This window comes from Meriones unguiculatus, chromosome 3 (genome assembly GCF_030254825.1).
Source record: "Meriones unguiculatus strain TT.TT164.6M chromosome 3, Bangor_MerUng_6.1, whole genome shotgun sequence".
NCBI lineage: Eukaryota > Metazoa > Chordata > Mammalia > Rodentia > Muridae > Meriones > Meriones unguiculatus.
The window spans coordinates 141,329,721-141,345,114 of record NC_083351.1 but is presented as its reverse complement, the minus strand read 5'-3'; the positions used below and the strand labels follow the sequence as shown (position 1 = coordinate 141,345,114).

At 39.7% G+C, this 15,394-nt stretch overlaps 1 protein-coding gene and 1 pseudogene across 2 annotated transcripts in view; one reads left to right on the top strand and one right to left on the bottom strand.

Moving 5' to 3' along the window:
- The first annotated feature begins 2,318 nt into the window (after positions 1 to 2,318).
- On the top strand, positions 2,319 to 2,640 carry LOC132652873 (cytochrome b-c1 complex subunit 7-like; annotated as a pseudogene).
- A 995-nt stretch (positions 2,641 to 3,635) lies between these two features.
- Slc30a9 (solute carrier family 30 member 9) overlaps positions 3,636 to 15,394 on the bottom strand; it is a 51,074-nt gene continuing 39,315 nt past the window's right edge. Inside the window, exons 16-18 of one of the 2 annotated variants that reach the window (XM_021635499.2) lie at positions 9,395 to 9,524; positions 6,532 to 6,645; positions 3,636 to 4,532 (exon numbers count right to left, since the gene is read on the bottom strand). In XM_021635499.2, the coding sequence (XP_021491174.1) occupies positions 4,488 to 4,532; positions 6,532 to 6,645; positions 9,395 to 9,524 (289 nt within the window). In that variant the 3' untranslated portion in view covers positions 3,636 to 4,487. Of the gene's footprint in view, positions 4,533 to 6,531; positions 6,646 to 9,394; positions 9,525 to 9,827; positions 10,279 to 15,394 lie in introns of those variants that run through there. The other variant, XM_060380708.1, reaches the window with a different exon arrangement.

Here is a 15,394-nt window from a genome sequence, read left to right as displayed (position 1 = left end):
CTATTAAAATACAGATTACCTTTAAGTCTCTTACGACCCCTATGTAAACCCTGCATGTGCACATCCTCTATTTTTCTCTAAAATTCTAAACTATAATGCTATTTTCAGTAGGATTTGATTTCGGAGAGAGGACTACACTCTTTCAAATTACCAGTGACACTGAGTAATTAGCTTCGTTGTTCAGGAAATAAAATAGACATCTGAATTAGATGGAGGGAGGGAACTGGGAGAAGGGGTGGGAAAGGTAACAGGTGTAGAGAGAACAGGAGTAGAGGTTATATAAATGCAGATATGTATGTATACATACACATATATGAACACACACACACACACACACACACACACACACACACACACACAGGGCTGGCCTCCCTTCAGGACAGTGTAAAATTCATCTTCAACCACAGCAGGAGTTGGCTCTGAGCACTGAGGGTTCAGTTCTGGCCAAGCTCAGGCTAGCAAGCAGCTCTGGGTTCAGTGCCCATCACCACACCCCCACAACAGCCTAACTAAACCAGTAGGTAATCTGGTTTTGCCACACTGTACCATGCATATAACTAAGCGACAGAACCTTTTGGATTCGTATTCTAATAAACACAAGATGTCATAATCATCCGCTAATGATTACTACTGAATTATCGTAAGACCAAGAAAACATTTATGAACAAGGATAATGACAAAATCTGTTCTAAGGTGTGAGCATGATGTTAGGGTCAAATGCAACACCACACAGCTCTTTAGCATGTAAGAGAAAGAGCATACATGTTCAAAACAACATCGGCTCATTAAGGGAACAATCCCAAATGAAGAGGTGAGCTGCTCTTACTCATGTCACACCAAGGAATAGCAAATCCTGAGGGCCAGGACTATCTTAGTCTGTCAGTGCAGTCAGACAGAACAGTGTAATAGAAACGAAAATTTCCTTTCTCCATAAAACCAAGACTAGGGACACAACTTAAAAATTGCAAATATAAAAGTCAGGCCAATCTTCAATATATATGCTTTTCAAAGATCTCTCTCAGAGAAAGGATGAAGGACTCAGGGGCAACAATCTCTGAATGAATGCTATAGCTTCAATTCTTCGCTTCACTGACTTCTGACAGGTTGGCAAATTGAGGGTCATCACATTTAAGTGTCACCAAGCCTTTACAAATGTGACCTGAGAGGATAAATATAAACTCCAAAAGCCTGTGCTATTTCCTGTAGCTTCTCTGTAGCCCCTTTTTTCTCCTCCTCCAACCCCCATGACAGCCTTGGCTGTCCTGGTGCTAACTCTGTAGACCAGGCTGGCCTCGAACTCACAGAGACCTGCCTGCCTCTGCCTCCTGAGTGCTTCAATTAAAGGGATGAGCCACCAACACCTGGCAAACAGTAATTAAAAAAAATTAAAACCAGGAAATTTTTACCTCTTTCTTTAAAACGAAGGTCTAGTTCTTTCAAATTCTTATTTTTGTTTTTCTCTAACTAAATATTTATCTAAGTCTTGCTTTGCTCCACAGCATTTAAATGAATGCATGTCCCAGGAATTGAACTCAGATCATATGCCTTAGCAGCAAGTGCTTTTATCTAAGCCATCTCACTGTCCCTGGTTTTAAAACTGTAATTTGGCTTTAGTTCCAAGAAGAAAAAAGGGGGGAGGGGAAGCACCCATCTCCTGGTTTCACATACACTTCCAGACATGTTGCATCCTTTTATGTTAAACCTATATAAACAATCTTTAAAATACCAGAACTGGAAAGACATACTTAGAAATTATTGTTTAAGGTTACACCCTTAACCCAGATCAGATTTAAAGACTCAAAGACATATAAGGAACTGGTCTTTTTGCACATGTACATGCATATATAGATTCATGAGTTTAGTGTACAAGTATGTATGGGGGCCTCAAAGGACAACCTGGGTCCTTGTGGCCACCTCGTTTGAGACAGTCTCTTTGCGGATCACCTCTGACATCTGTGCACATCAGGCTAGCCTGCCCTCGGGTTCTGGACTCTCTGCAGACTGTGGCACTTTACCCAGCATTACACAAGTTCTGAAGAATTCAATTCAAGCCTTTTGTCCTTTACAGCAAGCACTTCTTCAGGCCCTAAGAAATATGCTATTCTTCCAGACATCTGTTGGGGGCTCTTGAAAAAGGATTAGTTATTGTTACCCAATTATGTGAAAATTTCAAAAGAATTTTACTAAAAGGAAACTAGATACGACCTAGCTCTCTCCTGTATGGCAATGGCATGGAATGATGAATGACAAGTGTGAAAGGCGGGAAAAAAACTAAAAGCCAAAAGTGAGTCGTGAAGCAGAAATGTCGTGAAGCAGAAATGCCGGGCAAGTGTGCTGTCGCTTCGTCAAGCAAGTGGCTGGATGGTTTTTGAAAATGCCATTTCAATGCGGCAGGACTCAATATAATGAATTGGGGCTGTTGTGCGGTGATACAGCATTCGGGACTAAGGTGTGAAAGGAACCATCAGAAGGCCTCCTGAGGACCTTTATAACAACAGTGTTTCACATTACGGGGCATCAGGTCATGCCTAAGGAGCAACGGACAAAGAGGAGGAGGACAAAGTCAACCTTGAATAATATCAGACAGAGCTTATTTGAAAAAGAAAAGAGAGAGAAGAGTGGGTGAAATGCAGTCTGTAGTTGGTATCTGTAGATGTGCCCGGTCTCAGCATATTTTTATGACATTGATTCAACCGACCCACAATACGAAAATTATTTGCTCTGCCAATGCCTCACTTTGAATAAATGCCAACTGTAACTGTAAAAAAAAGTGAGTCATGATAGGGAAACGAAACTATTGAGAATTGAGGGATTGGACACTGCAAGAACAGAGAAGTAGGCTGTATGCGTTACTTATGCACGCTGTGACAGTGCTCCTGGCTGTGGATCACGCTCAGGCTCTGCACAGGCCAGGCAAATACTCTACTGGTGAGCTCTCCCACAGTGCAACAACTGTATTTCTTAAGATAAATAAACACACTTTATTACATTTGGGGGAAGGGAACATTATGGCACACAAGTGGGGTAGTCGGTTTTCTGTACCCACACGTGGGTCCTGGAGATCAAATTAGGTTGGCAGGTTTGGTGGCAACTATTGCACTGACGCCAATTCCCTATCTTCAGAGACAAAGACCCTATCTCAAAAACAAAGACAAAGGATAACACGCATGCTTCCCATGGCTACAAAGACACATCATAAATTCTCACAATCTTCCACCAAGTGTCATTTCTGGATCAAAAACTACCACAACAAATCCTTTAATCAGAGTTTTTGTTTCCACATTACAGTTTTCTGTAATTCACAAACTTCGATCTCAGAAAGTCTGGAGACCCTGCTCACAGGGGTGTGAATGCTGGGTACCTAGCTCTCTCATCAGCATGGCAGCTTCTGTTCGTGTGAACGATGCTCACTGCTCCCACACACCTCCAGAGCCGACTGGGCAGAGACAGCTGCGGCTTTGCACTGAGTCTTCAGTTACTAACCTGAATGGTTTTCCCCTTGAGACCTTAGAGCTATTGAGAACTATTTGCTTACATAATGTGTTACAGCCAATATGCTATGCTAAATGCCCACTTGAATGGCAATAAATCAGACGCACTGTTGGCTCTGACAGCACACAAAACCACAACACAAGTTTCAGTGTAAGAGGTTTACTTTTCTCTCAAAGCAAAAGTACCCCACAGCTCAAATTTACATAAGTAGTGCCTTCTTTTAAATAAATTAAAAACACAATGTGTCCTGCCTGTAAAGCTATAAATATTTCTAGTTCATTTTACAGAATGTTAAAACATTTACAAATGCATTATTTCCCAGTAAACACTATGGCACAGAAGCCAATTAAAAAAAAAGTCATATATATCTAGAATTATGTCTTTAACATTACAAAAATTAAACCAAATAAGGAAAAAAGGAGAAAAGAAGAAATTTTACAAAATGGCAACTACTACGATGTAAAAGGTGCTGAAATGTCTTCACCCCATTCAGTAACTGCGCCTTTTCTGGAATGCACATCTGTGGATAAGGAAGTTAGGAAAGTGTGCCTCTCTGTTCAGGTCAAAACCACAAAGTATACAGAAATTCTTTCCCAACTGGGCAGGAAAGACAGACCTTCAAAACATAGTGACTGTTTAAAAACCACACAACAAAGTTTAGCCAGAACCCTCAAGATTAGCCTTTGGTGGACTAAAGTCTTCAGTGGTTCCAAGTCCATGGGGACACACTGTACCATGTTAAGAAAGGAAGCATGATTTCACGGTTCAATACAGACTGTCTAACATGAGAAACGGTGGGTGATCTAAGCAGCCAATGTCCCTACAAGAAGCACGAAGACATGATTAGAAGAAAGGAGTTTTAGTTCTGTGGCCTGTTCAACTGCTCTGCACACGAAATATCCCATCCATCTTGAGAAGCACGGCTTCTGGACGGCACTGATGCCCTTTCAGTGGGGAAGACGACATCTCCACGCCCCAAGGGACTCATTCACCATCTATAGTATTTCCAGATCCACGTGCCGAACTTCAGGATTTCTTTTCTGGAAAGGAAAATATTTCCAAATTATTCACAGCTAAACAAAACCCCCCTTTCCCCTTTTTTGTCAATTCTGATCACTGGACTGGAAAAACTAAAAATATTTGTTATACTATCAAGTAGAATCTATACATAAGAAAATAAGATCACTGAGAATATACTATGGACAGCACAGGAAGTAGCCTCACCTCCCTGAGCCCATTCATGTATTAATACAAAAATGCTTTACGGATCTTCTATATGCCAAGCGTGGAAGCACTAAAAACCACAATGCCCCTTTTCACAGTGAAAAGAATATCACTGCAAAACAATACCAACTGGAACTAATAAGCTTATAACACTGCTTGATACAGTTTAGTAGTCCATATGGTCTAAGCAAGTACTGTGCTAAAGGAAGCAAACACAGGTTTTTATAGTAAGTCTGTCCTTGTCCAACATACACACACACACACACACACACACTTAAAATGTAACTGAGAGTGAAGCACCACGAGTTTGGAATGTAACTGTAATTACACAGACATTCCCTGAGATGGTGGACTCTGATTCTAGGCAAGTGCTTGGACGAGAGGCTCACTACCCATTTATTTATTTATTTATTCATTCATTCATTCATTTATTTATTTATTTCTGAGACTGGGTTTCTCTGTGCAGCCCTGGCTATTCTGGACTTGCTTTGTAGACTAGGCTGGCATGGAACTCACAGAGATCCTTCTGCCTCTGCCTCCCAGCACTGGGACTAAAGGTGTAGACTACCACACCCAACTAGGCTTACATTAATTTAACAGTGTGATTTTTGTTGTTACTGTTGGGGTTTTGTTTGTTTGTGTGAGACAGGGTCTTTCTACATAGCCCTGGCTGTCCCGAACTCACTATGCAAACTAGGCTGGCCTCAAACTAACAGAGGTCTGCCTGTCTCTGCCAGGATTAAAGGCATAAACCACAATATCCAGCTATTTGAAAAGTTCTTTACAATGAAGTGATATTAGGAAAACAAAAACCATGTTCTTTGACCCTAAGGCTGGACCCAGATTAAGCAGAAGAGACAGTGGAATAGTATTCACATTATATTCTTGCATCACAGACTAAATGCAGAGGCAGATGAGAGAATTGAGCTATCTGTAAGGCAGCGACTGACTTTTAATCCTTTATACTAAAGGGTTTTTGCAAAAATGTGAAGTGGCTGGAGAGATGGCTCAGTAATTAAGAGCATTTGTTGTTCTTACAAGACCCAGGTTCAGTTCCATGGAGCCACACAGCAGCTCACAACTGCCTGGAACTCAAGTTCCAGAGGCATATTCTGGCCTCTGTAGACACTTTCCACATGTGGTACACAAACACAAACATATAGGCAAACATCCATACACATAAAATGGAAGTAAGTCTTTTTAAAAAATACTTAAAGCAATACTACCAGTAACATAGCTAATAAAGTGCAAATACTTCCAACTAAAGAGAAGAAAACAAAGTATGATGTAAGGGAATGTTTAGCACTATAAAACATGCCCTTACATTAGTTTTCAAATTTCTGACTAAAATCTGAAGATTTCTTTATTTTTCTTGATAATTTTTCAATTTTTCTTCAACCCCAAGACAGGGTTTCTCTGTGTAGTCCTGGCTGTCCTGGAACTCACTCTGTAGATCAAACTGGCCTCAAACTCACAGTCTGAGTACTGAGTACTGAGATAAAAGGCATGCACCATCACCATCCTGTGTTAAAGTATTTTCTATTTAAAGACAAAATACTTTTTACTATAATACTTCGTACTATGCCAAGTACGAAGAACAGTAATAAAAATATTGAATTTGGAGTTGAACAAGAGGTTCAAGCCATTATTCTCCACATTACTGGCTGAGTTACTTAACTTCATGAATCCAACAAAGTTTTTATGGGGTAAAAAAGAGTACACATGTATACATGTGACACTTAGCATGGTGCCTACATGGAACAAGAACTCCAAAAACAGTTATCAGAACACAATTTTTTGACAAATAGATCTTACTTTCAGCTCCTTCTCAAGCCTGTCTACTTCAGCTCCTAGAGTATCAATAATGTTTTCTCCATGTTTAAGCATAAAGGCTTCTAACTGTTCAGGAGTTTTCACCTCTTGAATTTCCTACAAAGATGAAAGCAGAAAAACAAATTTAAAGTTACAATGGTTTATGCATAGTTTGTAGCACCATTACATCTAATGAAAAATAAAAAGCTTACGCCAAGGCACCGAATCACCTGCTTCTAAACAATTCCGGAAGAATGCTGGACAGCGTGAGCACTACAAACAGTAAAGGGAAGACTGTTCACCAAGTACTGCTCAGACGACCTTCTGTGACAACAAAAATAGCTAACTTCTACTTCAGCCCAGTAAGAAAATAATTCAAAGTAGATTAGGTCACAAACTGTTCAGAAAAAAAAAAAATGTTTTTATGATAAAAGGATTTTTTTTTTTAAACCACAAGATGAACAGCATATATAGTCTCAGGGATGCCAGCTCTGGAGGTAAAGACAAGAGGATAAAGAACTCACAGTCTCTGGGTGTAGTGGGGCATGCCTATGATTTCACTGAGTTGGAGGCCATCCTGGCCTACATGGCTAGTTCCAGGCTAGCCAGCCTACTATAAAAAAAAAAAAATGCAATAGAAACTTCTATCCTGAATGTGGGAGAGAAATGGACATACTCTGGAAGTTAGGTTGGTTCTATATATGGAAGCTGAAGAGTATGCATTTAGTAGTCTCCGTATCTACCCTAAGGAGACTGACACACATGACCTACGACACAGGTATGAAATGCCACGGACGTTGCTTCTTTTTCTTTCTGAGACAGGATCTTACTACGTAGCTCCGGATGCCACAAAATCATGATCCTTCTGCCTCAGTCTTTCAAGTGCTATGATTACAGTTTTGTGCTATCACACCTAGCTTGTAGCATTGTTTCTAACAGCTTAACACAGAAAAGAGCATAAATCTTCATTCTAGAAACAGAATACGCAAACTGTAGCACATCAGAATGAGAGAATGCAACAGTAGTAAACAGTAGTAGACCCCAAACCATATAAACTAACAAGGAATCTCAGCCATACTGCTATGCAGCTGTATAGTCATACAATATGAAACCATTTATATATTATACATTTATATCATACACTGTGAAACATTCAAAATGTAATATATTATGCTAAAAACAGACTAAAACTCAGAATGAAAATGACAGGTATCAAATTCAGCATATTTAGTTTGGGGATGCAAATGAGATTTAGCAAAACAAACAAACAAACAAACAAACAAATAAATAAATAGACTTTTTGTCATGATTTCTTTTAAGACCTAAAACAAACTAGTACATGCTAGATGCCTCTAATCTGAAAATCAAAAATGTTCTGAAGTCTCCAACTCTTGTGGGCACTGACATGACACACATTTGGGCAGGGATCTAGCTCATGGTGTGGCATGTGCACACAGCCCTGTGCTCGGCCCCCAGCATGTATGCCAAGGAGCAGTGACACGGTCCCCAGCACACATGGTAGGTATGGCAGCATGCCTGCAACCGCAGCATTAGGGAGGAGGATCAGAAGCTTCAGAAGTTCAGTTATCCTGAGGGACACAGTAAGTTCGAGACCAGCCTAGACTAAGCCAGACCATGTCTCCAACAAAGAAACAAAAGGACAACAACAAAGTCAAATAACAGGCCTTTTGACTTTTGGACTAGGAACATACAAATGTGTTCAAATATTAAAAAAAAAAGAGGGAGAGAGATCATAAACATTTCATGTCCCAGTGTTTTCTATAAGGATACTCAACCCGCATAGCAAATGTTAAGGTCTGACAAACCCAAGTAGTAACATTTGTTCTGTTGACTGTTGGCCTCTACAAATTGTCTCTTAAATTACAGCATTACCCTTTTATCTTTGAGGTTTTGTCCTAGTGTCTAGAGGTTGCTAAAACCACACAGTGAAGATATTAAATATCTTATGGTTTTTGTTTTTTTTTTTAATTTACTCCTATTTTATGTATATTGGGGCTTTGCTTGCATGTGTATCTATGTGAGGGTGTCAAATCCCCTGGAACTGAAGTTATAGGTAGTATGAGCTGCCACGTGGGTGCTAGCAATTGAACCTAGGTCCTCAGAAAGAGCAGCCATTAGCCACTGAGCCATATCTCCAGCCCCAAGTTTTTTTTTTTTTTTCATATAAAAAAAATACCTAGGATGAAGTTGAATCAATTAAGCACATACGGCAATAATAACAAAGTAGAACTGAAATAATATACCTGTAATGTAAGTTATGTGAACTTGCCTCTCCCCTTCCCTTACCAGCTCAGCTTGGGCAGCGCCTACAGATTGGACATGCTTGGAGAAGGGATAATTTATGTCTTGGGAACTAACAACTGTTCAGAAGGCAATTTAAAGTTTATGCTCATTTCTGGAATTTTCTACTTACCATTTTTGGATTCTGATAACTTAACCCACAGAAAATAAAACAGTCAAAGAGGTAGGTTCTGGAGTCAAAGATTAGATTCATGTGACTTCATATATATGGTTCTGAAATCTTAGACAAGCTAACTAGTGTGTTGTCTAAGTTTCCCTGAATGGTAGAATCTAAGTGTCATTTCATCACCATACAGGGCTGTTGAGAGCAAATTAATAAAACATGTAGCAAGTATTAACAACTTAATGACTAAGTTTGTTCTTTTGGCTGTCTCCTCTGACCTACTACAAATACAAAGTTCTCTTATCAGACTTGGGAACTAAGAAGTTCATAGCTCAAGTGACTCTAAGACCATAAAGACAAAAAGTGTCTTTACAACTGTGGGCTAAAAGAAAATGATGAATACATAAGAATACAAAAGAAATGATGAATACATAAACTTACTTGCAGCATGTGGTCAAAATCTTGCTTTTCCAAATATGATCGTGTAACAACTCGTCCATCAAAATCAACTTCAGCCTTAAATCTGACTTTTCCTAATCCCAGATCTGTGGCTTTAACATCATGAATTGCCCTGCGATGAATAACAACTCATGTAAGGCTGAGCGTAACACATCCATACTCTCTCGGCAGAAGTCCAGCTTCCCCAGCAATGCTGCAGAACACTTACCGCCATGCTCATCACTTTTCTAAGGCCAACCATATGTTTTGGTGCATAATGACACACAAAAGTATAAGCCAAATCAATACTGTTTTACAATACCATGTGTGAATTTTAAAGCTTGTGTATAAAAAAATTACTAATTACTAATTCTCTAAACTATTATCAAATTAATCTTATAAGCCTTTCCATAAACTAAACACCTGCCGATTTCCTAACATTTAAACATAAAAATTTTTGTTAAAAACAGTATTTATGTGCGCACCAATCACACTTTTCTTCCTGCTTTCCTTTCTCTTCTGAGGTGATGAGGTTCAAAGCAGGGCCAGTGCACAGCAGTGCAAGTGAGCTACACCACAAGTGTACCAGTGGCTTGTGTGCTGGCTGGCATGCAGGGTCTTCACACAGCCCCGCAGCTACTGATAGAATGAGGTGAATAAAACAAATGCACAGGACTGGTGAGGGCAATGATGACTGAGCACACGCTCAGTGCAGCACAGACTGTAAGGTAGCCATTTAAGGAAGGCTCCAATAAAGACAAAACGCAAGGTAGCATATGCACTTACAGCAGTGATTTTCTCAAGGTCACTCAGCCAGTGCACAGGCAGAACACAGCTCCCACACTGCACATACCCAAGCCCAGGAGTCTACTGCACCTCTCTGCCTCCTAGAAGGGAAGGCAGATGATGCATCAACTGCACTGCTTTCTTCCAACCCTAACTCCCTAAGAGCAAATCTTCCCTGGGGAATTGTTGAGAAAGCCTCTACCTGTGATCAGTCTAATCTACTTTCTTTATAGAATATATAAGAAATAAAGCCTGGGTATGGACAACATTGTTGAGCTTAGAATGCCACCATAAGAGACTCTTTGTGCTATGAGAACACTGGATTCCAATTTCTGAATGATCTTGAGCAACTAACTGAGTCCAAGATTTCTAATCTACAGAAAGAAGCTTCATCAACTCTCTGAGATGATTTGAGAATAAACAACTCAATAGCTATAAAGTTAAAGACATTCAAGTTAAAAATAAAGCCTGCCCAGATTGGCAAGATGCTAACTCATTTCTTCACTTTTTTGCATTCCGTCCTCAAAGCGCTGTGATATGTCTTTCTTTGTTTAATACTTAGGAAGCAGCTAATTCTATTCTGCTGTAGCTGTTCCTTATGTCCTTGTACCTAACTGCAGATAGATCTGAGATGTTCTTGCTGATCAGTGTGTCCTTTATCCTGTGTGATCAACTCTCCTGGAATGTGACCCACTTCTAGGCAGAGAACAGATACAGGCAAGAGATGAAGTGTCATTTCCCATATTAGGCAGGCTGTCTGTTGCTCTTTAATTGTTCACATTCAACTCTATGTGCTCCAGCAGCTCATCCACTGCCATGCTGGAGAGGCAAAGGATCTAATCCTGCCAGCATCAAAGAGTTGACAAACAGCTCTTTCCCAGGACACCGTCAATGAACACCTTGACTACAGTCTGTGAGAAAGACTGAAGCAGGGAGCTACATAAGCAGGGCCTGAATCTCTGACCACAGATACTGTCAGATAATAAATGCTGCCTAAACCTCTAAGCTTTGAGATAGATGTCATACTGCAATACTACAATAGGTAACTAATATATTGTTTAAAAACAAAACAAAACAAAGCTGCACGAACTTTGCTTATTAACGTTGATGGTTTCCATTGATATAATCCACATATCTTCATTCTTGTAGATAATTCACATTTGCTACTCTTTCATCTTTTAAGATTTCTTTTAAGGGCTGGAAAGATGGCTTAGGGGTTAAGAGCACTGGCTGCTCTTCCAGAGGACCCTGGTTCAATTCCCAGTACCCACATGGCAGCTCACAATGTCTGTAGCTCCAGCTCCAGGAGATCTGATAACCTCACACAGACATACATGGAGGCAAAACACCAATGCACATAAAATAAAAATAAATCATTTTAAAAAGTTTTTTCTCTAGCTTTAATTAGAATAACGGAAATAAACAAAAAACAATGGACAGAAATAAAGTAGAAACAATAACAGCTGAAGACTTAAATGACCTTCTTCCAGAAAAAAAGGGAGATGATCAATAGAAAGACTGAAATTTTTGAAGGCTATAAACCAACTAACCCTACTAACATCTACAAAACATGCCTGTCTAGCAGAGTTATTTCAAGTGCACATGAAATATCAACCCACACAGAATCTATGCTAGGCGAGGAGCCAAACTCAGTATAAAAAGGACAGCGACAGGAATATATGCTCTGACCACTGAGGTAAAAAACAAACTGATTCATAACAAAGACATTTGAGAGAGTTGCAAATGTTTAAAAACTGACATGCCCCCTACACACACACATACACACCCCAAAAGGGAAATTTGTATATTGGAAAAACAACTGTACTCTAATGATGTACTCTTACAGATGGAGGTTATGGAAAGCAATCTAGAAGTTTATAAATAGATAAATTGCTACAGGCTGAGAAGGGAAGGAGGAGAGGGGAAAATGGAGAGAGACTGTGATAAATGACTACAGGGATGAGTGGAATGGAAAATTAACTTAATATTCTATAGCACAGTATGTACAATACTTACAAGTGGCAATAATTAGTTGCATATTTCAAAAAATGCTAGTTTGAGATGTCAAATGTTCCCAATGAAAAGAGTTAAAAGTTTAAGGAAATGACTACCGGATCTGATCTTTACATGCTACACACATCTGTGAAATGTTATACTATGGTCCTTAAATCCACACAATCATCATTTGTTAATTAAGAACAAAAAAATCTTTAAACAAGCAAAATGAGAAAATGCTTTGAGAGAAGAGAAAATGTTAGGAGAACAATGCCTGTGTGTGGAGAAAGCAAAGGCAGAGACAACTTCTATTTATGAAATGTCTGCATTAAAAAGCTAACAAATGAACTTGAAAACTTACCCTATTACCTACGGACAATGAAAATAGAGCAGACTAAACTAAAGCAAGAAGGAAGGTAATAATAATGATTAAAGAAATTAGTGAAAAGGGAGATGAGAAAACACAGACAGTCAATTAAGACAAAATCCAGTTGTTTAAAAATCAAATTGACTCTCTGAGATAAGCTGGAGGCAGGGAGGCTACAGGGAAGACATGGGGATGTCTCTAGCTGAGCTTTCTAGCAGTGGGGGACATGGAGACTAAGGAAGCCATCTTCTGGCCAAACAGGACTTAGAGTAGTGGGAAGAAAACAGCAATTCACCTATAAAACCTTTGACCCAAAATTTACCCTGTCTACAAGATGGGCAGAGATAAAGATAGAGCAAAAACTGAGAGATTGTCCAACCAATGCCTGGCCCAGCCTGGGTCCCACCCCATTAGAGAGCCAACCACTGACACCATTAACAAACTCTGCTATGTTTACTGTCAGGAGCCTAGCATAACCATCCTCTGAGAGACCCAACCAAGCAGCAGACAGAATCAGATGCTGAGACTCACAGCCAAGCATTGGGTGGAGTTCACAAAGACCTGTGAAAGAGTCAGGGAGGCTAGGATAGAAAAATCGGGAGGGGAAAAGAACAACACAAGAAAATCAAGAGTCAACTAACCTAGACCCATGGGGGCTTACAGAGATGGAAGCACCAACCAAAGAACATACATAGACTGCACCTCGGTCTCCAACACAGATGTAGCTGACAGGCAGTTTGATCTTCATGTGGGTCCCCTAGTGAGTTGAGTGAGTGATGTCTATGACATAGACTTTTGCCTGGTTTTGATCACTTCCCTCTAACGGGGATGCCTTTCCCAGCCTCAGTGGATGAGGATGAGCTCAGTCCTAATGGGACTTGATGTGCTAGGGTGGGTTGAGGGGAGCTCCCCTGTTCTAAGAAGGGAATGGGGTTGGGGGGAGGTAAGGGGTAGATGATGGGAGGGAGGAACAAGAAGGAGAAAAGGGAGGGGTTATAATCGGGATGTATATAAATTAGAAAGAAATTAAGGATAAATTTCAACAAGAAAACCAATTTTGATAAATATTTATTATTTTTAAATAGTGTATATGTATGTAAATGTGGAGACCTAAGCTAACAGAAACAAAAAGCAATCAGAAACAAAAGATGTGATGTTACTACCAACCTTAAAGAAAACTATTTCAGGGCTGGAGAGATGGCTCAGAGGTTAAGAGCACTGGTTGCTCTTCCAGAGGTCCTGAGTTCAATTCCCAGCAACCACATGGTGGCTCATACCATCAGTAATAAGATCTGGTGCCCTCTGCTGCCATCTGGCATTCAGGCACACATGCAGGCAGAACTCTGTATACGTAATAAATAAAATCTTTCTAAAAAAAAAAAAAAAAAAAAACTATTTCAAAGAATCACGTGCAAAACCCCACATATCATACATATAATAGGAATGTTGGTATAATGTTCTTGTGGAATGCATACAATTTACCCTTGTTCATTCACATGCTGATTTCTCTACCCCACTATCTGGTTTCAATCCGACATTGCATTGTGATGCTTATTTTAAGCATCGCCTGTCTCAAATTTGTGTAAACATGCCATCATTTGTTCTCTGTATTGTCAATAAAACAACCAGCCAATGTTGTGCAATGGAGAGAATAGGGTGGGACATCCTGATTTGGAGGGGAGGAGAAAGAAGCGAGTGGAGAGGAGTGGGAGAGCAGAGTCGGCAGGAGAGATGAACGGGACCTAAAATATGACTAAAAGAAATATAATGAGTAATATCTGAATGGGAGGAAACTATGTGGGCTTGGAGGTTTAGAATGGGGTAATCACTGCCCAGCATTGCGCTATAGGTTAACTAAATACATCCTAGTCTTTGTGTGGTGACTTGGGTATAAAGCTGGTTAAAAACAAAACATTCATATAAAAAAAGCTCATGTCCACATGGCTTCACTGATAAGTGTTACCGAAGAATTCTAAAAGAAATTAGTGTTGGCCTGGAGAGATGGCACGGTGGCTAAGAACACTGGCTGCTCTTCCAGAGGATCTGGGTTCAATTCCCAACACCACACGCTGACTCACAGTCATCTGTAACTCCAGTTCCAGGGGAGAAATGCTTTCTTTTCACCAATATGGACACTCATGTACAGCACCGATATACATGTGGGCAAAACACACCCCCAAAACACACATAAAAATAAAATTTAAAAAAGAAATAAATATCAATTCTTTATACACTTGCCTCATAACAGACTTCCCAACTCACACTATAAAGTTAGTAGTTTAGAGAAAGTATTAGTAGGGCTTATTTCACATGAAATAACTAAGTCTAACACCAATTTTAATATTCAACTTCAAATTATAACTTAACTACTTTGCAAATTTAGACATACAGATTTTAGAATGTAAGTCAAACAATTACTAATTCTGGCATACAAGACAATTTTAAAAGTTCAAGGGTCTCAGTTGTAACACCCCATGTACAGTCACGCTGGTGTATAATTCCTCAATACAGCAGTGGAAGCTGGGGCTTGCAGAGTGGGGTTGGGTGGAGTCTTCTCAACAAGACTAGTGCCACCTCTGAAGGACGCTGAGTTCTTGCTCTTAGGACTGCAGTTCCAGGAGCCAGCTGCTTCAAGCCTTCTTCCTCTATTTTCTCTCAAGCTACATGAGCTCCTGCTGGAATGGGAACTTCCCTGCTTTCAGAACTGTGAGCTAAATAAACCTTTTTTCTTTAGAAATTCTCTATCTGGTATCCTGTTATAGCAACAAAACTACACTAAAAACCAAACCAGAGAACAGACTAAAGACTTTCCCATTTTAAAGTTTGAAAAGATAATTGTATTTATTAGTTTTTCA